At 43.8% G+C, this 27,221-nt stretch overlaps 3 protein-coding genes and 1 pseudogene across 3 annotated transcripts; 1 reads left to right on the top strand and 3 right to left on the bottom strand.

Annotated features, from left to right (window-relative positions):
• Window positions 1-6,568: 6,568 nt before the first annotated feature.
• On the bottom strand, window positions 6,569-7,603 carry LOC140223554 (uncharacterized; annotated as a pseudogene).
• Window positions 7,604-8,941: 1,338 nt separating this feature from the next.
• LOC117834671 (disease resistance protein Pik-1) lies at window positions 8,942-18,344 on the bottom strand. The gene is made up of 3 exons (XM_072290349.1): window positions 18,115-18,344; window positions 9,087-11,279; window positions 8,942-8,996 (listed from the first exon to the last, which is right to left on the bottom strand). The coding sequence occupies exons 1-3, from the start codon at window positions 18,276-18,278 to the stop codon at window positions 8,942-8,944; spliced, it is 2,412 nt and encodes an 803-aa protein (XP_072146450.1). The 5' UTR covers window positions 18,279-18,344.
• An 825-nt stretch (window positions 18,345-19,169) lies between these two features.
• LOC117833969 (uncharacterized) lies at window positions 19,170-22,875 on the top strand. The gene is made up of 6 exons (XM_072295772.1): window positions 19,170-19,471; window positions 19,921-19,983; window positions 20,071-20,587; window positions 20,672-22,267; window positions 22,341-22,450; window positions 22,550-22,875. Exons 2-6 carry the CDS (start codon window positions 19,952-19,954, stop codon window positions 22,671-22,673), a joined length of 2,379 nt encoding a protein of 792 aa, XP_072151873.1. The 5' UTR covers window positions 19,170-19,471; window positions 19,921-19,951; the 3' UTR covers window positions 22,674-22,875.
• A 2,767-nt stretch (window positions 22,876-25,642) lies between these two features.
• Window positions 25,643-27,151, bottom strand: LOC117834672 (disease resistance protein Pik-1). Its single transcript, XM_034714202.1, has 2 exons — window positions 26,451-27,151; window positions 25,643-26,345 (listed from the first exon to the last, which is right to left on the bottom strand). The coding sequence occupies exons 1-2, from the start codon at window positions 27,149-27,151 to the stop codon at window positions 25,643-25,645; spliced, it is 1,404 nt and encodes a 467-aa protein (XP_034570093.1).
• Between the last annotated feature and the right edge of the window lie 70 nt (window positions 27,152-27,221).

Raw genomic sequence — 27,221 nt, forward strand, 5'->3', positions numbered from 1 at the left:
GGATTCATCAGCTAGCAAGGTTTAGATTGGCATTCTGCTAAGTGTTTTTAGGCTGCAACTATCGGACGCATCGCTGTGATTTCACCTAGAAATACTGGTAGTAACGTTAATTGAATCTCCTCGGCTTGTAGCTCTAGTCACGGTGGAGCAAGAGCTCAATGACGCTCTGTCTCCTATCGGCTTTCTAGCCGATGGTTATCGCCAATTATGTTTAATCGACTGGATAGTCGATGAACCGCTCACGCTCATCCAGATACTGGAATCTACTTCATAGCTGATATATTTATTCATCATGCTTTATTTTGTTATGTCATTATCACCGTTGGTGTCAGGATTATATCGGCCTGATGGGCCGGTTGCCTTGAACTTCAAAAGGATCATCTTCTCCTTGTCAGTTGAATGGTCAAACTGACTGGCACGCCCGCGTTCACCACGCGCGCCGATCTACAGGACCTGCACTGGAGTGAAGCAAATCTTCCAGACCTTTCGTGTGTTAGTACGTGAAGATCACCGTTCGATTTTTGCGTCAACAGTTACCAATTGTTGTCCTGAGATCTCTTGACTACATACTGCCATCTAACCATAGGGTCTTACTAGTAGGTATCCCATTCATTTTTTTTAAAAAAAAAGCCATGTGATCCCCTCAAAGACTAGCATATTTCAGATCTACACCTAATGACCAGCATCTAAACTAAAGGTCTTACATATTTGTTGTCCATGTGAACTTAAAAAAAGTTTCGATCCACTTGAAGATCGGCATCTTGATGTCTATGCTTATCTATTGGCATCTAACCAGCAATGGGTGTTACTTATTTGTTTCAATATGATAACAAGTATGCAAACAAATATCCGTGAGATATAACGTGCTTCAATGCGGTGGAAAGTATAATGATAACATAATTATGTTATTTGAGAAACTATACATATGATTTTTTATGTTTGTTCCAAACAGTGCAAAGTATATCACTTATATCGATCCAGTGAGCTAGTGATAAAATTATACTAGTGCACCTTTCTGTCCCTCGAAGATGGATTTTTTTCCGGATAGATTAGCATAGAGACTAAACAACTTAGTTGTCCCTAATTAATATTATGGTCAGTTTGCATGAGAGGGGTTAGGAAACTGCATGCTACGTTCCTGCTCAAAATATTAGACACGCACAATTTATTACAAATTCCAGCGTAATTAGTGGACAATTAATTAAAGCAACAAAAAGGACAAAGGATGCAATGCTGGATGTGTGTCAAGACAAACCAGTACAAGAATAATGAATTGTCTCCTGATCGATCATTACCGTCTGTAATTATCAAAGCCTATATAATAGGACCGATCCAAACATGGACCTACATTATTTTTGTAATAGATATCTATCAATAATTATAACAAACCATGAAACCAACCAACTTAATTATGATCCCATAAAAAATCATCGTCCTGAGATCTATTCTTAACTACTGGCATCTAACCAAATAATCTTACTATTAACTATCCCCGTTCATTTTTTTAATAAAAACCCACGTGATCCATTTAAAGATCAGCATCTTGTAGATGTACACCTAATTAAAGGCATCTAATCAAACGTCTTACATATTTGTTATCCATGTCATCAGCCTACAAAAAGTTACCATCCACTTCAAGATCGGCATCTTTAGATTTAAACTTAATTACTGGCGGCCGGTGGACTCAACTCCAATGGATAAAAATTTCAGATCTGGTCCTCCCTCCTTCACCGACGGTTTGTTAAATGAGGAACTATTGTTATATAAGTTGATACATAGTCTCTACGAAAATTAATACAAAATCACAATAACTACATGCAATGTTTGTATATAAGTTGCTACACAAACTCAACACGAGTTGATACAAGATCCACATAACATGACAACATTGTCGTATATAAGTTGCCGGTACGAGTAAATTTACTTCAAAACTTATAGAACATGAGTCTTGTTTTGTAGATCACATTGTGAGGAACAAAATGGTACAAACAGATTTGAAATGGACACTTGTCGATAAAATTATCGTCTTTCAAATAAAATAGAATAATGAAATAAAACATGATGACATTGTTTATCCACTGCTTCTTGCCCTCCACTTAGTGCCAGCCGCAAATGTCCTGACAGTAAAAGGTTTGTGGTTGTTGCGTTCCACTGTTTGCATGTATGGATATGATTTTTGCTTGAGGATGCGTTAACACGCTCCTTTGGAGATAGAAATAAGAGATACAGAGTGTGGTGAGGAGAAGGTGGCAACATGAACACAGAGACAATGGAGTGGTACATTTCTTAACGGTGGGAACATTGGATGCTATTGAAGTGTACTAGATAGATTAAAGAAATATAATAAAATGGTACGTACGAAACCAAGCATAGAGAATGTATAATAAAATCAAAGCTAGATAACGTGACTAAAACTAAAATGAGATATATGTGTAGAATATAATGCATGCTAGTTAAAAATAATCAACAGTTGTGATTGTAGAAATTTCTATTGTGAGTTTGACTATGTTTAAAATTTCAACTCGATTAGGATGCCAACTTATAAAATTTAAAAGATGTGCCCAAGTAGTTTTTTATGTTAATATTTACACTAACACTCGTCCTAAAATAAATTAGCTTTGAGTCGTCTCGAGTTAAACTATTTTAAATTTAACCAGCATTACATACCGAAGAGTACAAATGCCTATGACACCAAATAAATGTAATATATTAAAATATATTTTCCTAACGGATCTAAGCTAATTTGGTGCCCACAAGCCATGGGCTGAAAGCTAACTTGGGCTGCATATATATTTAGGCCGACACAACTGGGCAGAAAGATTTGGCCCATGACATTATTGGGACATATTAGCTCATGACATTTTTAGGTCAAACCATCTAACGATATGAATTTGGTGTCTATGGCCCAATAATGTGCTTCCGCACTGCATTTGCGGTTCTCTGTTTTCTGTGTCTACTCTGTACTATGTATGAAGCTGCACCTTCCTCATGTCCACTTGTAAATTTGTATCCCAAAGGAAACAGAGAATAGCAGCGACTTTACGCCCAGTTGCTCGTTTAAAAAATCTGGTGTTGTTTGCCTGCCTTTCTCCAAGACCGGCTCCGCCAAGCTAACCGAAGGGCTTGATGATTTGTTACCACCAAGTCTTCACGGAGAAGCACGAAGTACAAGTTTTTTAAAAATAAATAAAAGAACTGGTCATATCATATGTACGAGATACAAAATTAAATGTGTGGCCAAACAACTAAAATGAACTTGGATCGAGGTGGGTTGTTCGATCTGCCTCGACCAATGGGCGCAAAATTAACCAAATGGGTGAATAATAAGCATTCGTTCAAATCAAACAACTAGTGGACATGGCTTGTATTTTTAAAAACGGAGACATTGTATTTACATAATCCAACGGATGAGCACCACACACTCGCTATGTGGTATAGGACGACAATGATTATACAGCACTCTATAGTGGACATGTCAGGCTAAAGCTGTTGGAGATGCGTGCATGCACATTCGAACACTCACGTGAGTGGAGGGTGTCAATTATTTTTTGCCATTTGGTGCATGTTATAGGTGTTTGATGTCGGGGCTGGGATCCACCAAAAAGGCTGTCTCCCTCGACCCTGTTTGAGTCTTAACTCGCCTGGCCATCGTGCGAAAGTCTCTAGCTTCGGGCAGCCATCGCGTTACGCTAGCTTCGGGTAGGATAAAAACGGGTGTTCGCTCCGAAGCTAAGGGACTAACTAACCGGTCAAGTGACCTCGCTACGCAGATTACCTGTCTTTTGTGCGCAGAAGGAAAAGTGAAGCACCTCGTCATAACGGATGGTCGACAGAGCAAGGGACTGATGAAGGCACGAAAGGACTCCGCTCGTGAAGCCTCAGCAAAGCCGACTGCGCTGGAGCTTCGGACAACCAAAGCTACCGAGGTGACGCCCGGCTTCGGTGACGAGGTCAAGGCGCCTGAAGACGTGATCGACATGAGAGCGTGATTTCCGGGGCCTTGTTGAGAATACTCACATAGTTGTAATTTTGGGGTGCTATAGAAAAATACTTTATAATTTAGGCCTCAAATTATGCTTTCGCATAAAGTTTTCTCATGAGTCCTCTAACTTCATTTTAGATATAAATTGGTAGTTACGTATTCATCCCATAGACACATATACATTCAGTTCCGTTGTCTTGTCAGTTTGTTTCATAATGCAAGTCACTCCAAAAAAAAATTACTACTTCACTATATTCCCTGAAAAGAAAAATACTACTACTTCACTATAACATCAGGTCCGCCTGCTCAAAAGCACCTCCAGTTTTTCCTTGTTTGCGCCAACAACCGTGCCCTTAAGTTCTTTCCCCTTTATGAACAGGAAGGTTGGCAGGGCCTTAACACTGATTTTCACTAAATCCAAACTTTATTATAGTATCATGATACTTTAAGTACCACTGTCTGGAGGCTTGTTTTAATCCATAAATAGATTTCTTCAGACGACATCCCATATGCTCTTTTTCCTTCATGACAAAACCTTTGGGTTGTGCCATGTAGACATTTTCTTCTAGGTCTCCATTGAAAAAAGTCGTCTTTACATCCATTTGATGTAACTCTAAATCATAGTGTGCCACTAAAGACATTATGATTCTAAAAGAATCCTTAAATGAGACCGGAGAAAATGTCTCATTATAGTCTATTCCTTCTCTTTGCGTGAAGCCTTTCGCAACATGTCGAGCTTTATATCTTTCGACATTCCCTTTGGAGTCACATTTTGTTTTGTATACCCATTTGCATCCTACTATATTGGCTCCTTTAGGAATTTCTTCTAAATTCGAAACTTTGTTGCTACTCATGGATCTCATTTCATCTTTCATGGCTTCAAACCACTTTGATGAGTGAGTGCTTCTCATAGCTTCTTCAAATGAGATGGGATCTCCCTCCCTTTGAACTTCTTCACTAACATAGACTTCATAGTCATCAAGAATAGCTGGCTTTCTAACTCTTTGAGACCTTCTAGGGGCCTCAATAGCTGGCACATTTTCTATGGGGGACTGTTGCAGCTCTTCCTCATGTGTGGCAACGGGTCATATAGAATCCTGAAGGACAGGTCCCTCATCTTCATGCGTCGTTGCCACAGGAGAACCAACAACACGTGTTGTCATCACAGTGTCCTGCACTGTCGGTGCAGCAGCAATAGGTACCACAAGAGAACTAACAATAGGTGTTGTCGACATAGTGTCATGCACTATCGGTGTAGCAGGTATCGAGAAAAATGGTTCCTGAACCATCGGAGTGGGTACATATACCTGCTTCTCCTCAAGGTTGATTTCTTGAGGTACCGTGCTCCCCCTGATCATCTTATCATCTAGGAACACAGTGTGTCTCGTTTCTACAAACTTAGTATGTCTGTCAAGATAGTAGAAACGATAACCTTTTGACTTCTCAGGGTAGCCAATGAAATGGCAACTGACTGTCTTAGGATCTAATTTTCCAATGTTTGGATTAAAAACTTTAGCCTCAGTTGGACAACCCCACACACGCAAATAATTAAGTAAGGGTTCTCGTCCAGTCCATAACTCATATGGTGTTTTAGATACCGACTTACTAGGGACCCGATTAAGGATGTGAATGGTGGTTTTTAAGGCCTCCATCCACAAACTAACCAGTAAAGTGGAGTAACTTATCATGCTTCTCACCATATCCATTAAGGTACGGTTACGTCTTTCAACTACTCCATTCTGCTAAGGCTCGCCCGGTGTAGAGTATTGGGCAACTATGTCATTTTCCTGTAGAAACCTCGCAAAAGGTCCAGGAACTTGGCCATACGGGGTATGCCAACCGTAGTACTCCCCTCCACGGTCGGATATGACTATTTTAATCTTTAAACTATGCTGATTTTCTACTTCAGCCTTAAATATCTTGAATTTATCCAACACTTCTGAATGCTCTTTAATTGGATAAATGTAACCATAGCGCGAATAATCATCCGTGAATGTTATAAATGAATTATAACCATCCACAGATGTCACAAGAAACAGACCAAAAATGTCCGTGTGAATTATTTGTAAAATTCCTGTGCTTCTTTTGGCGTCTTTCTTGATTTTCTTAACGAACTTTCCTTTAATGCAGTTGAGGCATTGCTCTAAATCTGAAAATTCTAAGGGCGGAAGAATTGATTCTTTAACTAAGCGTTCTATTCTCCCCCTTAAAATATGGCTTTAACGACAGTGCCATAATTTCAAAGATACGTCATCAATTCTTTTCCGCTTATTCTTTACATTCATAGTCGAGGAGGCATTCTCATTCTCAGCGCTTATTTCATTCACATTCTCACAAAGTGATAATAAATAAAGCTCACCTTGTCTAAAGGCAAGACCAACAATCTTATTATTAAACTTAATTTCACATTGTCCATTACCGAAATGACAAGCAAAACCATCATCATCTAAGCGCGACACACTTATTAAGTTTCTACGCAAAGAGGGTACAAAAAGGACATCTCTCAAATGAAGTACAAAGCCATTTGCTAATTCTAATGGGAGTTCTCCAACGGCTTCGACTTCAGCTTGGACGCCATTTGCAACTTTAATGCTTCTTTCTCCTCTTTGCAGGATCCTCCTCGTATGGAATCCCTGTAATGAATTTGCAAATGAATAGTTGCACCTGAGTCAATCCACCAAGTAGATTTTTCATAACTTAAATACAAGGATTCATCTACAAATGTAATAATATCCTCACCTCTTTTCATCAGGTGCTTCAGGAAGTCTGGACAATTCTTCTGGTAGTGTCCCTTCTTCTTGCACCACTTGCAAGTGTCTTTGTGCACCACCTGATTTGGTCTTTGATGGTGATCATTCATTGGAGCCTTCCCTTTGTGCCTTAGAGGAAGAGGCATGCCACTGAGGTTTCCCTTGCGGCTTAATTGTTCTGAAAATTTCTCTTCTTGTTGTGGCTTAGGTAGTTTATAGTGTCACCAGATGAGCCCTTAAGCCTTTCTTCCTCTTTTACGCACATAGCTATCATCTTCTCAATGCCCCATTTTTTTGGCTGTGTGTCATAAGTCACAGCAAAGGTCTCAAATTCTTTAGGCAATGAGGTAAAGATCAAATGAATTATAAATACTATTGGAAGCTCCATCTCCATAGACTTTAGCTTGGAAGCCATATTGCTCATTCACAATATGTGATCCCTTATGCCGCCGCCAATATACTTCATAGTGACAAGCTTCCTTATGAGGGAGCTTGCATATGCGTTGGAAGAGCCCGTAAACTGACTCTCCACCTTTGTCAGGTACTCCCTGGTGGTCTGACATTCTAGGATCGCTCCCGTAATTGCTTCTGTGATGGAGCTTTTGATCACCATCAGGCACTTTCTGTTTGATCCGTCCCACTTCGCACGATCAAGATCGTACTTCATTCTTATTGGTGCATGATCACGCCCCTTTTCATTGAAATCATCCTCATTTTCATTTTCGGCCCTCACGGGGTCCTCAGGTTCTATGGGACAGGAAGCAGTCAGTGCCAAATCAATGTTGGACAGCGCAAGCGCTATCTCGACCTCCTCTCGCCACGAGCCGTAGTTTCCTCCTGTGAGGCGCTCGATGGACGAGATAAAGCTCATAGGATTGTCTGAAAAAAAAATTCAGAAAAAAGGAGTTAATTTAACGTTGATCAAATTAAAACACAAGACTTCTCAATATCAATTCTATATCATCATTGGGCACAAATAGAATTATTAATGATAAAACATCACTTATAGTATAACAATCTTATCAACAACGTTGGTCAGTAGATAAAATTATCATACTCAGAAAAAATACTTATTTTCTAATTACATTTTCTGGTTGGTTCCAATTTAATTAGAGAAATAGACTAGAAACTTGAACTTAATGCATAAAATTGGCAAAATAAAACCAAAAATTCAACTTAACTCAATCTTAATACAGCGGAAGCTTAAAATTAATTTTGGGATTTTACCCACAGGAAAAGTCCTTAAACTTATTTTATTTGAGCCACTAAACAATTTCCAGAAAATATAGAATATTCGCTGGAAAAAGAAAAGCGAAACCAGGCTCATTCTTTCTTTTCCTTTCGCCCGCACGAGGAAAATGGCCCGCGACGGCCTACCGAGCTCAGCTTCGCTCTTTAGCAAAAACTGCAGCCCAGTCTTCCCTTCTCCCTCTTGGGCTGAAATTTGCCCAGCCGCAAAATTGGCCCGCCAGCGGCCTGCTGTTGCCAGCTCTGCCGTCCAGCAAAACGCACCGGCCAACCAGATGGACCAGCCCGGCCCAAAAGGAAATGCGGCCCGGCCTGTGCATGCGCTCGACTCACTCGCTGGCTTGGCTCGCTCGGCTCGCGGCTTGGCAGGCTACAACCTGGGCCCGGGGCGCCGAAGCGGCCTACTACCCCTTCCCGCCTGGGCCGAATCTGGCCTGGACGATTTCAGCCATCCATTCAAGATCGATGGCTACGCGTGATTTTCGCTGGATCCAAACTGAGCGAGCGGCCGGCCCTGCAAACCCTAGCAGCATTTCTGCTCCTCCCTCGCGCAGCCGCGAGTAACGGCCGAGAGCGCCGGCCTGCGAGCGCCGGTAAGCAGAGAGCCCCTCGGCTTCCCCCAGTCCCCCTTGCCGGCGCACGCATCCACCCGAGGGTGAGCGCGGCGCCGTCGAGCGGTGCTGCGGGTTAGCCGCGTCTTCCCGGTGTTCTTCAGTGAGCGGACGGCAACAAGGTGAGCAAGAGGTAAGCTGCCGCCTCCCTGAGCTCTTAGTCTGCCGGCGGGGTTGTGGACACGGTGAACGTTGGCTCGTGTGCCCCGACTCCCACGTCCTTTTATGTGGTGCTACGCGATGGGAGCCCACCAACCATATATGGATTCTCCTATAAATCCGGTGGAGATCAATCCTAACGTCACCAAGTATCCCCTATAAATCCTATATGGTTCCCTCGACAGATTTGGTCAGATGACTTCCCATTCTTCCCAGTGCCAAATGTCATCAATTATGACCAGGTACCTACGAAAAAAAAACAAGACCAAAGAAACTTTTAACATTTGGGCCATCTTATCCCATGTTACTATTACTAATTGATTGGAACGTTCATACTCACATGGCTCTGCTGCCGTCGATAGTCGAAGACGTTGTTCCTCAATGCGTTTTAGTTTCCGCTTTTTCTCAATTTCTTTTTCCCTTTTCTCAATTTCTTTTTCCCATTCTTCAAATTCACCGCTGCGGAAAACCTTACGTTCCATTTTATTGACCCAAAGGGTGATCTTGTTGGGGTGCTCCGCGGCTTCATTTCTCAGTACATCAATTGCCTCGCGGATGCCCGGATTATCACTTGTATAGTACTCGGAGCATCGGAACACGACCTTCTCAAGACTGTCGAGATGCTTGATGCCCATGTAGTAGTCTTGACTTAATGTGCCGGTGTAGACGAACTTGAACTCAAGATGTTTCAGCTTCGGCATCGCTCCTTCCCCGAAGGTGACCCGTGGCAGACGGCAATCAACGTAGAACGTCTCCAGCTTTGAGAACCCTCCATCAGTGATGGCAACCGGCTCCCGTGGAAGGACCTCGAACCTGAGTTGGAGAGCCTGAAGGTTGGGCATCTGCGTCTTCAGAAACTCAAGGTCTTCGTGCACAAGTTTGTAGATCGTGATATCTAAGGAGCAGACATTGCACAAGTCTTGCTTGACCCACTGCGGGACTTTCATGTGTCTCCCGGCAACTGTAAGCATCCTAACTGGTAGGACTTCACACCTCGAGCCGAAATGGTTAAAGAGGATGAGGATGGATAGGTCATCCCTGCACTTTTCTTCAGAAGAGGGACTAATAACCTCTTCAGCACCACTTGAGCTAATGACACCCAGAGGCGACATCAACTTCTCCTCATCAATAACCACACTTAATAACGGATTCGTGTCTTTACTGCAGGATAGCTCTCGGACATTAGTACCTCTTATGTCCAGAGTCCTCAGATGCTGCAGTTTCCAGATTTCCTTAGGCAACTCTCTCACCCGTGTCCAGCTTACATCCAGAGTCTCTAAGTGCTGCAGTTTCCCAATTTCCGTTGGTAGTTTACTAATCCCTGTACCTGCCACGCAGAGGGTCTCCAGATTCTGCAGTCTCCCAATCTCCCGTGGGAGCTCTGTGATTTGATAGCAGGTCGTAATAACCAGACACTTGAGCCAGGTCAGCCCACATATATCCACCAGATCACCATTCTGTGGACGACCGCTGCGATATATTTCTAGCACTCGCAGCTTTTTGATCGCCTTGAAGGGGACGACATCCAGCACATCCTCATCATCACCACAAACAACAAGGGAGCGAGTATGAGACAGCACATCCTCATCTGGACAGCGATCCGTGCTGAGAGAAAGACGACGGATCACCCCCTTCCGCTGATTCCCGTCGTAAGCAATAAAATTATCTTCCTTTGCTTTGCACACGAGGAAGGCTCTCATAATGGGGCGAACTGCGTGCATCCCCTCGTGCCGCTGCAACAGATTCCTGGAGAAAAGCTTGTCAAAGTAAGCTTCTGCTACTTCAACTTGCGAAACAAATCCTTCAGCAACCCATTTTCTCACCAACCATCCCTTCTTAAACCTATACCGTGGAGGATATATGGTACAGTATAGCAAGCAAGTCCTCAGCTGAACGGGAAGATCGTCGAAACCAAGGCATAGACTCTGGACCGGTGGTTTCAAGGATGGAGTACTCAGAAACCCATCATCCCGAACGTGGCTTGCCCATGTATCCCATTCCGCATCATGGTGGCCCGCCCATGCTGACGACAAACAAATTACTGCTAGCGGACAAAAATCAAATGTTGGCCCGCCGCACATATCCGCAATCGACAGCGCCTTCGCACGACCAAACTTCCGCTTCCGCACGACATATTTGCTCAGCCTCATAGCTGATAGTCTTTCAGCTTCCGCACGACCAAACTTCCGCATCCGCACGACATATTTGCTCAGTGTCATAGCTGATAGTCTTTCAGCTTCCCTAAAACCAAACTTCTGTTTGTACACACTGAACAAGACACCTGCACCTTGTTCAGTTTCACATTTCTCAGCTATACTCCTGACCCGGGTCGTCATTATTAATTTACAGCCCAGATTATTCTTGGGAAGAGCCTTACCGATGACTTTCCATTCTTCCCAGTCCCAAATGTCATCTATTATGACCAGGTATCTACAAAAAAAAAAACAAGACCAAAGAAACTTCAACATTTGGGCGATCTTATCCCATGTTACTATTACTAATTGATTGGAATGTTCGTACTCACATGACCTACTAGAAAATCATAATCCTAGAAATTCCCAAAGACACGCAGCCATCAATTTGGTAGTTAGCCTGGATAACCATAGGCACTGGGTCTAATTTGTTTCTAAATTATTCAATTCACGTCTTCCATTATATGAAAGAGAATAACAACTTTTCATGCCATTGCAATAACGAAAAAGTTCAAATTACTCCCTTCTTCAAGTACGGCCGAAGTCTAGATAACCCCAATAAACTTTTTGTTGGTTTATTTTACACCTAGAACTATGCCAATTGGTCCAATTTATCCTTATAAGATTTGTCTTGCTAAGGGGTAAATTGGACCAATTAACATAGTTGTAGGTGTAAAATGAACAAAAATAGTTTAGGGGTTATCAGGACTGTGGGCATACTTGAGGGAAGTAATTTGGAAATTTTCCTTACAGTAACAAAAAATGAAATGTATCGTCTTGAATCCATATTTTAGTAACAGACAAAGAGATGGGTTGGAATTAGATTACACCAAAAGCTAGGTTTTCAAACTAACATGTACCGCCTATGGTTTTTCTTGCAATATTATTGGTAGGCAAGAATGAATTGGGAAGTCAAAATCTAGATTTGTCAAGTCATGACAGATAGTGTGGGGGCTGCCTCTAAAAGAGATCCTGAATGTCATTCATATTATTCTCTGGATCAGTAGATGATACGGGCATTATTGACATTTTACATAAGGTTACAAAAGAGAAACAAAGTGCATACCACTAAGGGTAGCCTCATAGTAGCTATACAACAGAGTTCTACGTAGTATACTAGTACTGCCATGTCCACATGCAACTTGGCTCCTAAGGTTGATCCCAAGATCCTCATCGTCTTCAACAACTATTTCTTCCTCTATAGAAAGAAAGCAGTAAAGCAAGTAGAGTACTCAGCAAATCCCACTGTTGTAGAGTTATTTCATGTTGTTTTTTCATGAAGGGCTCTGGTTTGATATTTGCCGCAAAGCCTTTTTTCTGCGGGGTGAAAGGTTTTAGCTCTTAAAAGGAATATAGGACATTTAGCAATAGTTTGTTGATCTTGGAAGGGGGAAACTACATCCCTTCCGGTCCGTATTTTATTTAGCACCAGGATCCGTGAGGGACTTCCTGAGCTAGCTTTGCCTTATTTAGAAACAACTCCTCAGGCCAAGGTCGGCGACTCAAGATTTTTCATAAAAACAATGTTATGACTAATCAATGGGCTCTTTGACCAAGTGGGGTCATATCTATGAGCCTCGGCTATCCAGATACATCCCGAGAAAACAGATGCATCATAAATGTAATATACAATACCACCAGGGCACTCTGGACCTCAACCTATGACACGTGTCAACCAGACCTAGGACAAAGTGAAGGTCATGTTCCAGTCTACCCATTGCCCACCATGACCCCTTGGGGTGGTTCACTAAGTTCAGTTGGTGGGGTGCAAATCAAGGCCTCACATTGATAGCTACTCCCGAGGGTTGTACCTTTTCGACGCGTGTGGCTGTACGATTCACCAGATAGACTTGCCCATGAACCGGTCCTTATATGACCAGAGTAAGCTTTTTGGATAGGATCCTCCATCGAAGCTACCCTCTTACTCTCGTGTCTAGACTTATCTGGTTGCTAGACTTGTTAGTTATTTTTATCTAATTTTCAAAGCACTCACACCTTTTCGTATTTTGTAAACCCTTGAATGACTCCATAAGTAGTTCCTAGGCGTGGAGGGAGTATGAGAACCGCCTCCCGGACACCTTGGTAAATTGGTCGGTTGCCGAACGCGGCTTCCGACACCTTCCCATCTTCACCGCCATTGCAGCTGTGCACAAGGTAGACCAAGATGATGGTCTCTGGCGGTTGGCGATCTAGGGTTCGAGCGCGGCTTGGAGGACAAGGAAGCCATGCCTTCCTTTCCCCCCGAGGCGGTGCTTCCGCCTTCTCACCAAGCCTTCTGCAGCACGACAGGCCCACATTACGAGGGCTCTTCTTGCAGTTTAGCCTCCGAACGTGACGTGAGGGACTGTGGTTGGAAGGTGGAATGCCTGTTACGAGAGTTCTTCTAGCAGTCATGCGGAGCGGCCAAAGCCACCAAGGGCAAAGAGCAGAAGTCTCAAACCTACCGGATCTACAACTTGAGCCATGGGATCTACATTCCGAGCCATGGGACTCCGGACGCGGAAACCCCCCTATTTATAGCCCCGCAAATGGCCACGATCTGGGAGCGATTTACATCTATGCCCATGGACGCGCGGTAAAGGCACCTGACATCGAGGCAACCTTTTAGCTAACCTTCGTTAAAGGCACCGTGCCTTGAAACGATAGTTCAGCTACCGTATGTCGAAAATCGAGGGGAAAGTACTGGGCCACTAGGTGCCGGTACCCTTTCACGCGGGCTTCATCATTATCATCTCAGGTACGAGGCCAACCTCCTCAATGTGGTCTGACTGCTTCTCACATGAGACAAAAACACCTCGCACCCTTGGGTGTCTTCCCGCAATGGAACATTCCAACCGACAGCCCCTTCGCGACTTCAACAAAGCCCCAAATGGACTCGGGGACTCCTGATGGGTCCATAGACCTAGTGTCCCCAATGGGACTGTTTCCCGCTAGACTTAGCCCAACAGAGGGCACATCGACACCGAGTATTTGGGCCAGCCCGGCTGCGCACAACCAGGGCAAGATCATGGCCTAGTCACCAACCTCCTCCGACCAGGAGGTATGGCCGGCGCTCCGATCAGAAGAACCCTGCCAGAGGTGGGGCCACAGTCCGACCCCGACCAGGTACTCCCGATTGGGGGCTCTCAACTTGGTTCCCCGACCAAGTCTCCACCGTACCACATGCGCTGACCTCCCGACCAGGGACAGCCACCTGGAGTGGGCTCGGGGATCAGGTGGGATGGATAACGAGACAAGCCCCGAGTCAGCTGGCTGTGCACAAGACCATACCGCACCACGCCCTACGCACGTCCGCACAGTGATGCTATAAACCTACCTGCTACAGCGTGATGATCTGACGAGGAGAACAGAGACCGAGGACGGAGACCATACCATATCCACCGACAAGGGATTCAATGAGACGAGACAGCACCCGTACATCCTTTCTTTTATCTTCTCCCATCCTGTAAGGCCGTCCCCCTTGAAGTATAAAAGGGGGCGGACCCTCTCTCTATAGGACACACAATTCTGAACTCTCACACGCCCCAGCTTAGGTTACGCACTCCCTAGCTCACACATTGCTCTTCACGCTCCACACTTGTAATGCACTCCACTCCCAACACTTAGCGCACGTCTGGGCTCCAGGCCAGGGCTCAGGCACCCCTCTTCTTCCTCCTCTCATTTGTACCCCCACTGCAAACTTTGAGCACTTGGGCTCAAAAATAAAGTCGACGACCGACCCCTAACTAGACATAGGGCACATTGTCCGAACCAGTATAGATCCTATGTCATTGCGTGCTAGGCCATATCCGATTAACACACGGCAAAACTACATATACATATAATTATTCATCGGTTAGATTTCGCACCGACAAGTACTCCATAAAACCTTCACATAATCATATAGGAGGAAATAAAAATAACATGGTACAACTAATAAAAACAAAGAAGTTTGATCGGATACTTGGTCAATAATGCCACATTGGTCACCTCTGAATTATTGTTAAATTATATGCATTTCACAAAGTTCAATTGTCTCTGGATTTTCCAAAATAATGCAAATAAGAGCGGACGCACTGGTTGTGGAACTAGCGTTGCCAACATAATATGATTTTGTTCAGAATAGTACACTAACAAATACATATGTGGTATTTAGGAACGGATCAGGAAGTAGAGTGGGAATGGAGACGACGTACCTCTTGTCAGAGAGGAAATTTGATATGCCTTTGATGAAATCATTTTGCTCGGCTGCAGGTTCAGTGCCACTGCTAGCAGAAAGAAAAAAATAATAAATTAGATTGGGGGCTCTCAATAGTGAATAATAAAGACAGTGCTAAATCGAATAGAGAGAGTATTAAACATTATTACATGACCGAAAGTCTCAATAAAACATAAGCCTAATTTATTACGCAGCGGAACTCCAAAGACGACGACGACTCCACAGGCAGCCGACTGAAGAAACGTACGCCTAGAACTCCTCAAAGTCGTGTAGATACTCCTCCTCCCAATTAGCTTGGTCTGAACAGCAGTTTTGCAAGGGTGAGTACACTTATGGTTGGTACTCAACAAGTCGTGGGGAATAGTGTAGTGTAAGGCAAATCAAGGTACGGCTAAGGCATAATTAACATTCGCTTTTAATTAAGTTGGTCAAGTTTTATTAGCAATTAACTAAGTATAAGTTCATACCACCCCAAATTAAACATGATCATAAATAAAGTAAACAACATATGCATGAAATGACAACAAGTTAAATCCATCTTCCGATAATATTATCATGTGAGGGTCCAGGCCGCTCTTAACCGTGAGCACGGCTGATCGATCAGTTTTACACTCTGCAGAGGTGGCACATCTTTACCCACAAGTCGCGTAAAAGTTCAAAAGAACTTTGGACCCAACCATGCGGTGTTTGCAAGGCACCATACCACACTTTCGAGGTGTGATTGCATAGGGACGCTATGAGGCCTTTACAAAGATCCGCTAGCAATGTGGTAACCCGCTAAGGTTTCAGGTCGAAGTGGAACATAGCAGTCCCCTAGTGGGTATAGTGTCTTAGCCAAGCCCACTTCCCAAGAGAGCGAGTGTTATATCCCATCAACGCCTCCCCTCTTGCCCTTTCGGTAAGATTACCCCAAACTAGAGTTTCTAATTATTCAGCCAAGACCAGAGCCATTTAATCTTGTGGTAGCACTGTTTTCCTGGGTGGTCGCTCCATGTTCCGATTAATCATACATGATCTTGTATTAATGAAAGGTATAACAAAAGTAAAGCAAGATTAAACTTTGTGTTTAGATAAACCACCATGTACCAAGTAAGCACTAAGCATGAACTACCCAACATAAAGTAAACTGGTTGGTCAAGGCAAAGGTAAATCAATCTAGGCGAACCTTAATTGGGACCCATCAACTTAATCTTAACATGTGCATAGCATAAATGTTGAGTACGGGAAAGTAAAGGTGTATAGGACGAAAAGTAGTGATCAAGGACACGACTTGCCTTATTGGCCTTGCTCCTGCTGTTCGTACTCCTCGAAGACTTGGTCTTCAACTCCCTCGAACTTCGGGACGTCTACACGCGTCACACGGCACATACAAGCAAACATGGGCAAAAAGTAAGAAAACAGTACACCAATCATAGTTAAACAGAGAAAACAAGCTTGAAAAGTTGATCTATGCTTTAAAACGAACACGTGGATATAAAGAACACGAAAAACGGAGTTAAGATGCAAAAGATATGATTAAAACAAGATCCAGGGACTTTTCTGTGAGAAAAAAAAAACTTTTAGGGCCAAACCGCGAAAACCGAGGGCTTATACGTAATTACGCGTATAAACCGAAGGTCTAACGCGCAAAAACTCAAATCCGGACGGCTGGTTGATTTTTGAAAAGACCAGGGTTTAAAACGAAAAGCGCGAGGGCAGATTTGAAATTATTTTTCAACGCGATCTGGACCGCGGGTTGATTTGTGGAAAAAGCGGGGGCTTAAGAGCAAAAGCGGCACGGCGCGGCGTGGTTGACCGTTACGCGGTCTGTTTGACTCGCTATCGGCCGTCGGATCGAGATCTGACGGCCACGGTCGACGACGACTCGCGACGGCGGCGGGAAAAGAGCAGCCGGCGGCGGCGAGCGGCGGCGAGGTCGCCGGAGTTGACCAAAAAGGCGCTCCGGGGGCACGGTTTGGCGCGCGGATTGCACCAAAAGAAAGAGGGGAACACGACGAACTTGTTTTAGCGGTCTAGGGCGATCGGAGCTCACCGGAGGCGGTGCTAGACGGCGGGGAAGAGGCGGCGGCGCTGGAGCTCGCGGCGCTAGGGTTCGAGTGCTGCGGGTGCGGGCGGAGGAGACCGGGAGGGGCGGCTGTTTATATAGGGGCGGATGGCGGCGGCTTGCGCGTCAAGGGATAGAGCGGCCCCGGATTCAAATTGGTCGGGGACGGCGGCGCCCACCCGGAGATCTCGCGCGGTGGTTGCGGGCGGAGGAGAGTCCGGCCGGAGGAAGGGGATGACGGTGGGACCCACCTGTCGGCGGCCGCGGGCGGTAGGCGGGCTGGCGCAGCTTCGTGGGCCGGCGCGCGTTCGCGGGCCGCGGGGCGACAGGCGAAGCGGTGGGCCGCGCGGGAGAAAGGAAGGCGGCCGGTGAGCGGGGGAAACGGGTCGGAGGAGCTGCTGCGCAGCTAGGCCGCGCGAGAAAATGGCGCGGGAGATGCTGGGCCGCAAGAAGAAAAGAAAGGGGAGGAAAGGAAGGATGCGGCCCAGGAGAGAAGAAGAAAAGAAAAAGAAAAGGGAAAAAGGATAAAGGTTTTGGAATTGGATTTAAATTTTGGAATTCAAATTTTTGATTCAAACCCAAGCAATCAAAATAAATGCACCAGCATGAATGCACAATTAACTCCTATGATGAATTAATTAAATTAAAGAAAATGAAATTAAATGCCTAGAATTTAAATGACACCCTAATTTGAGCAAATTTTAATGAATTTGAATTCTTCAAAAATTTGGGTGTTACATCCTCTCAGCTTGTCTTGCAAACGAAATTTCGTCTCGGAACTTAAAGACCTCTCACTTAGGATCAAATCAAGACATCGACCTCGGCTCAAAGACGGGATTCAATCCCTTTTTTATGCAACTTTACTTATTTATATATATATATTTAATCAGTAGGGGTTCCAAACCCCTCCTGTTTTTCAAAAAAAAAAACTTCCCCAGGAGATGGTGAACTGGCTCGAGCTCGGATTTGATGGACTCGATGCCTCGCTGGGTTTCCTCCTGAAGCTTGTACTCATCACCCAGCAAAGCAGCGAGCTTCACCAGGACCGGCCCCAACGCCCCGGTCCCTGCGGTCACGGCAAACCGCTCCTCCATCTCTCCCGGACTCTCTATGCACAATGCAAAAGTGCCATATATGTTGAAATCTTTAATTTCAAAGTAGGCTATTTATTATTCATATATCCCGCTTAGGGTTCTAGTTAAATATACCTACTTGGGAAAATAGCGTTTGAACTTTAAATGTTACAAAACTCGACAAGCACACTATATAAAGGTCCCATTTTACTAATATTTACAAGATCAAGTGCTACATATTTTGAAATATATAATTTCAAAGTAAGTTATTTAGTATCCCTCTATCATCCCTCTTATTAGAACAGCTTCCAAGTGTTAAATAAATTCACTTCGGTTTTTTCTTTCCTTAGTTTGTTACTTAACGAACTTTAAATATTTTAAAACTCTATTTAATACGGAAGCAAATAATTATCTGAAAAAATGTTGGAATGATTGGATGGATAAGTTGCTAGGAACAAGGTATACGGAATGTTCAGTGTGCAGATGCATGGTGCAAGCTGGGACTGCACGTGACGAAGAGAAACTAAACTGGAAAAATAATGACAAACAAGTGTGCGTACAGATAATGTCACAGAGTCATGAAGAAGGAAGGTCCAATTCTGAAAAAAAAAGATATAATATATATGCTTTCGTTTAGGCCCAGCGAACAAGTGCATAAAACGATAAATCCATTATTGCAGCAATTATTATATGTTATAGTAGCTCTCTTCTTCCCTCAATCGTCGTTCCCTGATTTCAAGATTGCTTTTCCTTTCTTGAATTTTCTTTTCAGTTCCAGCCCTTGCGTTGTTTTTGGAGAAATTTGTATTTTTGACACCCTAAACATGTGGTTTCGCAAAATTAACACCCTAAAGATGGACTTAGTAAAATTGACACCCAAAACGTGAACACCTTGATTTTCTTGACATTTTGCATTATTTAGTCATTTTATTTTTTATTTTCCATTTGACAGGCTAGTGCAATGACCAAATTGCCCTTTTGTTACCTGTTACGCTCGGTTGGGCAAATTAATCGCTGCCCAGGTCTTTTGGGCGCCGCCATTCCGATCTTGGACGCCATCGCGAGGAAGACGCGCGCCGAGTCCGAGGAAATCTGTCGCGAGGCAAGACGCCGTTCCAGCAGCTCGGAGTCCGGCGATCCCAGCCGGCCGCGACGAGCTCCGCTGCCTCGTCAGCCGCATACCTTCCGCATCCGTCGCCGCTTGCACCTGCTCGGTAACAATACCAGAATCGAACCTTGTTGCAAATTTTATCTTTCAAATAAAAGAAAAGGCTTATCTCTCTGCTTGCACAGATCACGTGTACTAGTAGATCGGTGGAAGCATCCCAAGTGGTCTAGGCAATTGCGTGTACTAGTAGATGTCTCTTTTGTTCATCCGATGTAATATTTATTTATCTTTTTTTTTACATTTCAATTTGACAGTATATATATTGTTTGTTTTTGGTGGTGCAGGAGCATCACTCCTTACATTGTTTATATTTCTCGAACAAATATTGATGCTTGATAGTCACTGGTTTTTTTCGGTAGTGAATTTTGATCCTGGCAGTCTAACTGGTCAATTAGCATGACCCTTGTTTGAAATTTTGGATGTCATAAGGGGTACTGATGGCGATTAGTGATTATCAACAGATTTATAATTATATTACTACTATCATTGTTTCAGGGATCAAATTGAGACGATCCAGGCCGACGGAATGGAACTTGATCCAACGGATTCATCTAGACGGTATTGCTATCATCTTTTATGTGTCAATTATTAACACTTATGAATCAATCGATTACGTGTTCATGATTTCCTAATTGTTGGGAGCAGGCATGATTCAGAGGTTGCCATTGGGAGCAATATCGATGCTCCATTGTTGTTGCCTGAGGCTTCTTCACCTATCCCACAAGTCGATTGGGATAACTTAAAGATAGTAGAGACACATGATGAGGAAGGAAGAATTGAACCAATGAGTGAGGATCAGCTATATGTGATCTTGGGCCTGAGGGATGAGGATGAGAGGAGGAAGGTGGCTGAACCAAATGGTCGTACAATGCGTGAGCAGGGAGATGATAATACCGAAGGTGCTGCCATTCCTATTAGTGATGCCATAGCAGATGAGGTAGTGATTACATATGACAAGGACCACCCAAAAATGGATCTTGGCACTATGTATCCATCAATGGATGAATTTAGGTTGGCTGTGAGGCAATTTGCCATTAATGAGGAGTTTGAGCTAGGTACAGAGAAGTCATCGAAGGAAAGGTTTAGAGGGTTCTGCAAGTCTAGTGAAGAATGCCCTTGGAGGATTGTTGGCAGAAGGCAAGCTAATGAAAAAACAATAAAGGTGAAATATTATTAAGTAACCAACCGTAATTGTCTTTATTTGTATGTGTATTACACTCATTATTTTTTCTTGATTTGTCTACAGGTAACTTTTTTAGTTGATCAACATGATTGTATTTCAAGCAGTAGGGTGAAGACCATAACACCATCTCAGAAGTGGGTAGCTAGCAAAGCTGTGAGTATCATTCGAAATATACCCAATATTGGAGCTATAGAATTGCAGAAAAAACTGCAGGACGAATACTCTATCACAATTCCATATGACACAGTTTGGAGGGGGAAAGAAAAAGCTCTCGCAGAGGTTTATGGTAAATGGGAAGAGAGTTTTGAGATGCTATATAGATGGAAGGCTGAGGTACTGAAGAGGTCACCTGGAAGTGTTGTAGAGATTGAAGTACTGGAAATAGATGGCAAAGTGTATTTTCATCGGTTTTTCTGTGCACTTAAACCATGCATTGATGGTTTTCTAGAAGGATGTAGGCCATATCTGGGTATAGATTCTACTGCACTAAATGGAAGGTGGAATGGTCATTTAGCCTCAGCTACAGCAGTTGATGGTCACAATTGGATGTATCCACTTGCTTATGGGTTTATTGCTTCTGAGATAGGAGATAATTGGACTTGGTTTATGAATCAGCTTAAGAATGCAATTGGAGATCCTCCACTTCTTGCAGTGTGCACAGATGCTTGCAAAGGTTTGGAGAAAGCAGTGAAGGAGGTGTTTCCCAATGTTGAACAAAGGGAATGCTTTTTCCATCTTATGAAGAATTTTGTGAAAAGGTTCCATCGGTTTGGCCAGATGTATCCTGCAGCAAGAGCTTATAGGGAAGAAGTGTTCATAAAACATATGGAATCAATTTTTAAAGAATCAAATGCTGTATGGCTGTGGTTAAAAGAGTACCATAACCTCAAGTGGATGAGGTGTGCCTTCAATCCAGAAATCAAGTGTGACTATGTCACTAACAATGTAGCAGAAGTTTTCAATAACTGGATCCGAGACATTAAGGACTTACCTATTGCTGAACTAGCTGACAAGGTGAGAGAGATGATCATGGGTTTGTGGAGGAAGAGGAGAAGGATTGGAGAAAGACTCATGGCTGGAAGGATATTACCAGGGGTTATGGTTCAGCTGAGGGCAAATACCAGAGGTTTGGGGCACTTGAAAGTCGTGGAATCTGCTAATTGGAGTGCAGAAGTTTGGGACAATAGCAATAATTGTGAAAGGCATATTGTGAAGCTTAATCAGAAGACATGTACTTGTCTTGAGTGGCAGCACACTGGTAAGCCATGTGAGCATGTTTTGGCCTTTGTAACATCACAAAAGAGAGTAGACCTTGAGCAGTTTGTGCATGAGTACTACTCAGTGGACAGATTTAAGGCAGCTTATGGTAGAGAGATTGAGCCAATGACAGGCAAATCACAGTGGCCACAAGTACAACTCCCATTTGTTGTGAGTGCACCACTTGCTAAGAGAAATGTTGGAAGACAAAGAAAATTGAGGATCAAAGGATGTCTCGAGGGTGGCCACAAGAAGAAAGGTGCCAATGATGACAACACTGCTCCCATCAATGCTAAGGGGAAGAAAATGATAAGAGGGCCAATGACTTGCCTTAAGTATGGTCTAAAGGGTCACAGGCAAGCTAGTTACAAGTGTCCACTTAATGGAACCAAGAAAAGGCAAGTGCTATTTTTTCATAAAAGCTTAAACTATATCCTCAAGCCATAAATTATTATTTTTATTTAATTACAGGAAGAGGAAACCTAGGAAGAACAGTACAAGAGCAAGGCCAGATGAAGCTAGCACACCACAAAGACCAACTAGAGAACAAATACTACAGGACAGTCCAGGCATTGTAACTAGAAGGTAATTAGTAATGACACATATATCAGTAAATCTGTGTTCATGAATGTACAAATGACAATAAAAAATATTTATCTAACTATGAATCACTTATATATGCAGCCGTCTTGCCTTCTTGCTGGGTGAGGGCAGCTCTTCACATGCCACCACCACTACTCCACAAAGGATGCCTATTGCAACTCCACCAAAAAAGATGACTCCCAAGAGAAAGTTACAAATCGGATGAACTCCCAAGAGAAATTTTTCTTAGTTTATCTTAGTTTTTCTGAGTTTTGTAAACACACTTTAGTGAGATTGTAGTACTTCAGTAATGGAAATTCTTTGAGTGGACCATCGTAGAGCAACATTTGATGCTTTTCCTATACCACACAGTTATATGTTCTGTTTCTTGATCAGAATAGTACTTCTCCGGAATAAAGTTCAGAGCCTGTTCATCTGTGTTGCGCTGTTGCTTGTTCAATTAGCATCTGAGCAAACTGTTATGTAATCATGTTTACGCACGGACAAAAGCATCGATGTTCAGGTGTCTGGACTATGAACCCATATCGCTGCTTGCCAGCAGACACCACCACCATTGAATCTGGTACTACTATTATATGTACTACTATTATATGCATATATAGTTATACACAACAGAACAGCATGTACATATTGTTTCGATTCTGGAATGTGGACTACCAAAATTCAGATATGCTGTAGATTCAGCTGAGATGTTCACGGCAGAGCACCGACAATAGGACCAGAAATTTTCTTCTCAAAAATCAATAAGCGATTACATGATCTGCTCATTTGAATAGATTGATCAGATCTTTAGTTCTTTACACCAAAAATCGAAGGACTCTCATCAGGTTACACACACCGCTGGAGCAGTGGAGCCACGAGTAGCTGCTTCTTGGGCAACGCCGATTCCGCCTCTTCGTTCCTCAGCAGCTCCATCGCGTCGACCTTGGCAAACCATGGTTGTTTGAGCAAACTGGACGGGCGGCGGCGCGTCCCGAGGCGGGCGGGCGGCGGCAGGAATCCTCGCGAGGAGGGAGGCCGGCGGCGCGTCGTCGCGAGCGGGCGGGCGGACAGCGCAACGAATAGCAGCGATTAATTTGCCCAACCGAGCGTACCAGGTAACAAAAGGGCAATTTGGTCATTACACTAGCCTGTCAAATGGAAAATAAAAAATAAAATGACTAAATAATGTAAAATGTCAAGAAAATCAAGGTGTTCACGTTTTGGGTGTCAATTTTACGAAGTCCATCTTTGGGGTGTCAATTTTGCGAAACCACGTGTTTAGAGTGTCAAAAATACAAATTTCTCGTTGTTTTTGTCCCGCTGAGCTCGCACCTCTGCTGCCGTCGATAGTCGAAGACGTTGTTCACGTTTCCATTCTTTAAAGGGTACATCAATTGTCTTGAGGAAAACCTCAGGTTTCATGTTATTGACCCAAAGGGTGATCTTGTTGGGATGCTCCGCAGCTTCTTTTCTCAGTACATCAATTGTCTCACGGATGCCCGGACCGTCACTTGTATAGTACTCGGAGCATCGGAACACGACCTTCTCAAGGCTGTCGAGATGCTTGATGCCCATGGAGTAGTGTTGCCTTGTCGTGCCGGTGTAGAACTTGAACTCAAGATGTTTCAGCTTCGGCATCGCTCCTTCCCAGAAGGTGATCACCCGTGGCAGACGGCAATCGACGTAGAACGTCTCTAGCTTCAAGAACCCTCCACCAGTGATGGCAACCGGCTCCCGTGGGAGGACCTCGAACCTTAGTTGGAGAGCATGCAGGTTGGGCATCTGCGTCTTCAGAAACTCGAGGTCTTCCTCCACCAGTTTGCAGAGACTGATATCTAAGGAGCAGACATTGCACAAGTCTTGCTTGACCCACTGCGGGACTTTCATGTGTCTCCCGGCAACTCTATGCATCGGAACTGGAAGAACTTCACACCTCTTGTAGAGATGATTAAAGAGCACGAGGATGGATAGGCTCTCCCTGCAATTTGCTCCAGAGTCCTCAACTCCTGTAGTTTTCCTACTTCCTTAGGCAACTGAGCTCAAGTTCCCTGATTTCAAGTTCGCTTTTCCTTTCTTGAATTTCCTTTCCAATAATTCCAGCCCGCTGAGCTCGCCCCTCTGCTGCCGTCGATAGTCGAAGACGTCGTTCCCACCTTTCTTCAATTTTTTTCTTTAATTTTACTTTTCCTTCTCTTAATATCTTTTTCCCATTCTTCAAGTTCCATTTCAATGGTAGCCTTATCGGCAAGGCTTATCCATGTTGCACCGCTGCCGAAAATCTCAGGTTTCATGCCATTGATACAAAGGGTGATCTCTTTGGGGTGCTCCACGGCTTCTTTTCTCAGGACATCAATTGTCTCGCGGATGGCCGGACTGTCACTTGTATAGTACTCGGAGCATCGGAACACGACCTTCTCAAGACTGTCGAGATGCTTGATGCCCATGTAGTAGTCTTGACATGCCCATGTATATGGTGTGGACGTTCCATTTTAGTAACATGCGCAATGCAAAGTGCCATATATTTTGAAATTTTTAATTTCAAAGTAGGCTATTTATTATTCATATATCCCGCTTAGGGTTGTAGTTAAATATACCTGCTACATGGGAGCATCTCAATAAAATAGCGTTTGAACTTTAAATGTTACGAAACTCGACAAGCACACTAGATAAGGTGCAGTGTAAAGGTCCCATGCATTTTACTAATATTTACAAGATCAAGTGCTACATATTTTGAAATATATAATTTCAAAGTAAGTTATTTAATGTCTCTCTATCATCCCTCTTATTAGAACAGCTTCCAAGTGTTAAATAAATTCACTTCGGTTTTTTCTTTCCTTAGTTTATTACTTAATGAACTTCAAATATTTTAAAACTCTATTTAATATGGAAGCTAATAATTAACATAACTGGATCACTAGCGTGAATCATACTCATATGGCGACTTTTATCTGAAAAAATGTTGGAATAATTGGATGGATAAGTTGCTAGGAACAAGCGATGCAGAATGTTCAGTGTGCAGATGCATGGTGCAAGCTAGCACTGCATATGACGAAGAGAAACTAAACTGGAAAAATAATGACAATCAAGTGTGCGTACAGATAATGTCACATAGAGTCATGGAGAAGGAAGGTCCAATTTTGAAAAAAAAAGATATATATAATATGTTTTTGTTTAGGCCCAGCGAAACGTAAATTATTTTATGTTATAGTAGCGCTCTTCTTCCCTCAATCGTTGTTCCCTGATTTCAAGTTTGCTTTTCCTTTCTTGAATTTCCTTTTCAATTCCAGCCCTTGCGTTGTTCTTGTCCCGCTGAGCACGCCCCTCTGCTGCCGTCGATAGTCGAAGACGTTGTTCACGAATGCGCTCCTTCACGGCTGCAATTTCCGTTGCCCTTCTCTCAATTTGTTTTTCCCATTCTTCAAATTCCTTTTCAATGTCAAGGCCAAGGCCTTCAGATTTCCTTGCACGGTTTCCGAAAACCTCAGGTTTGTCATTGACCCAAAGGGTGATCTCTTGGGGGTGCTCCACGGCTTCTTTTCTCAGGACATCAATTGTCTCGCGGATGCCCGGACTGTCACTTGTATAGTACTCGGAGCATCGGAACACGACCTTTTCAAGACTGTCGAGATGCTTGATGCCCATGGAGTAGTGTTGCCTTGCTGTGCCGGTGTAGAACTTGAACTCAAGATGTTTCAGCTTCGGCATCGCTCCTTCCCTGAAGGTGATCACCCGTGGCAGACGGCAATCGACGTAGAACGTCTCCAGCTTTGAGAACCCTCCACCAGTGATGGCAAACGGATCCCGTGGGAGGACCTCAAACCTTAGTTGGAGAGCCTGTAGGTTGGGCATCTGCGTCTTCAGAAACTCGAGGTCTTTCTCCACCAGTTTCCAGAGACTGATATCTAAGGAGCAGACATTGCACAAGTCTTGCTTGACTCACGGCGGGATTTCCATGTGTCTCCCGGCAACTCTAAGCAGCGGAACTTGTAGAGGTTCACACCTCGGGTTGAAAGGATCGAGGAACACGATGGATAAGGCCCCCCTGCAATTTGCTCCAGAAGAGGAGATAACCCAGTCTGGGCTGACAGCCTCTGCCAACTTCACCATTTTATCAGAATCAAAGTCACCAATAAGCACATTTATGGAGTTTTCAACTTCCCAGGGTAGCTCTCTGACCTCGGTTTCTCTTATGTCCAGAGTCCTCAAATGCTGCAGTTGTCTTATTTCCTTAGGCAACTCTCTCACCCGTGTCCGGCTTACATCCAGAGTCTCTAAGTGCTGCAGTTTCCCAATTTCCGTTGGTAGTTTACTAATCCGTGTACCTGTCACGTCCAGGGACTCCAGATCTTGCAGTCTCCCAATCTCCCGTGGGAGCTCTGTGATATGACCGCAGTCCATAAGAACCAGACACTTGAGCCAGATCAGCCCACATATATCCACCAGATGACCATTCCTTGGACGACTGCTGTGATGTATTTCTAGCACTCGCAGCTTTTTGAACGCCTTGAAGGGGACACCATCCAGCTGGGTTTCATAACCAAAAATAATAAGGGAGCGAGCACGACACAGCACATCCTCATCTGGACAGCGATCCGTGCTGAGAGAAAGACGACGGATCTGTTTGGCATGCGAGGAGTTGCTGGCCCCATCGTAAGCAATAAAATTATCTTCCTTTGCTTTGGACACGAGGAAGGCTCGCATAATCGGGTGAATGTCCCCATACCGCTGCAGCAGATTCCTGGAGAAAAGCTTGTCAAAGTAAGCTTCTGCT

This window comes from Setaria viridis, chromosome 8 (assembly GCF_005286985.2).
Source record: "Setaria viridis chromosome 8, Setaria_viridis_v4.0, whole genome shotgun sequence".
Classification (NCBI taxonomy): Eukaryota; Viridiplantae; Streptophyta; class Magnoliopsida; order Poales; family Poaceae; genus Setaria; species Setaria viridis.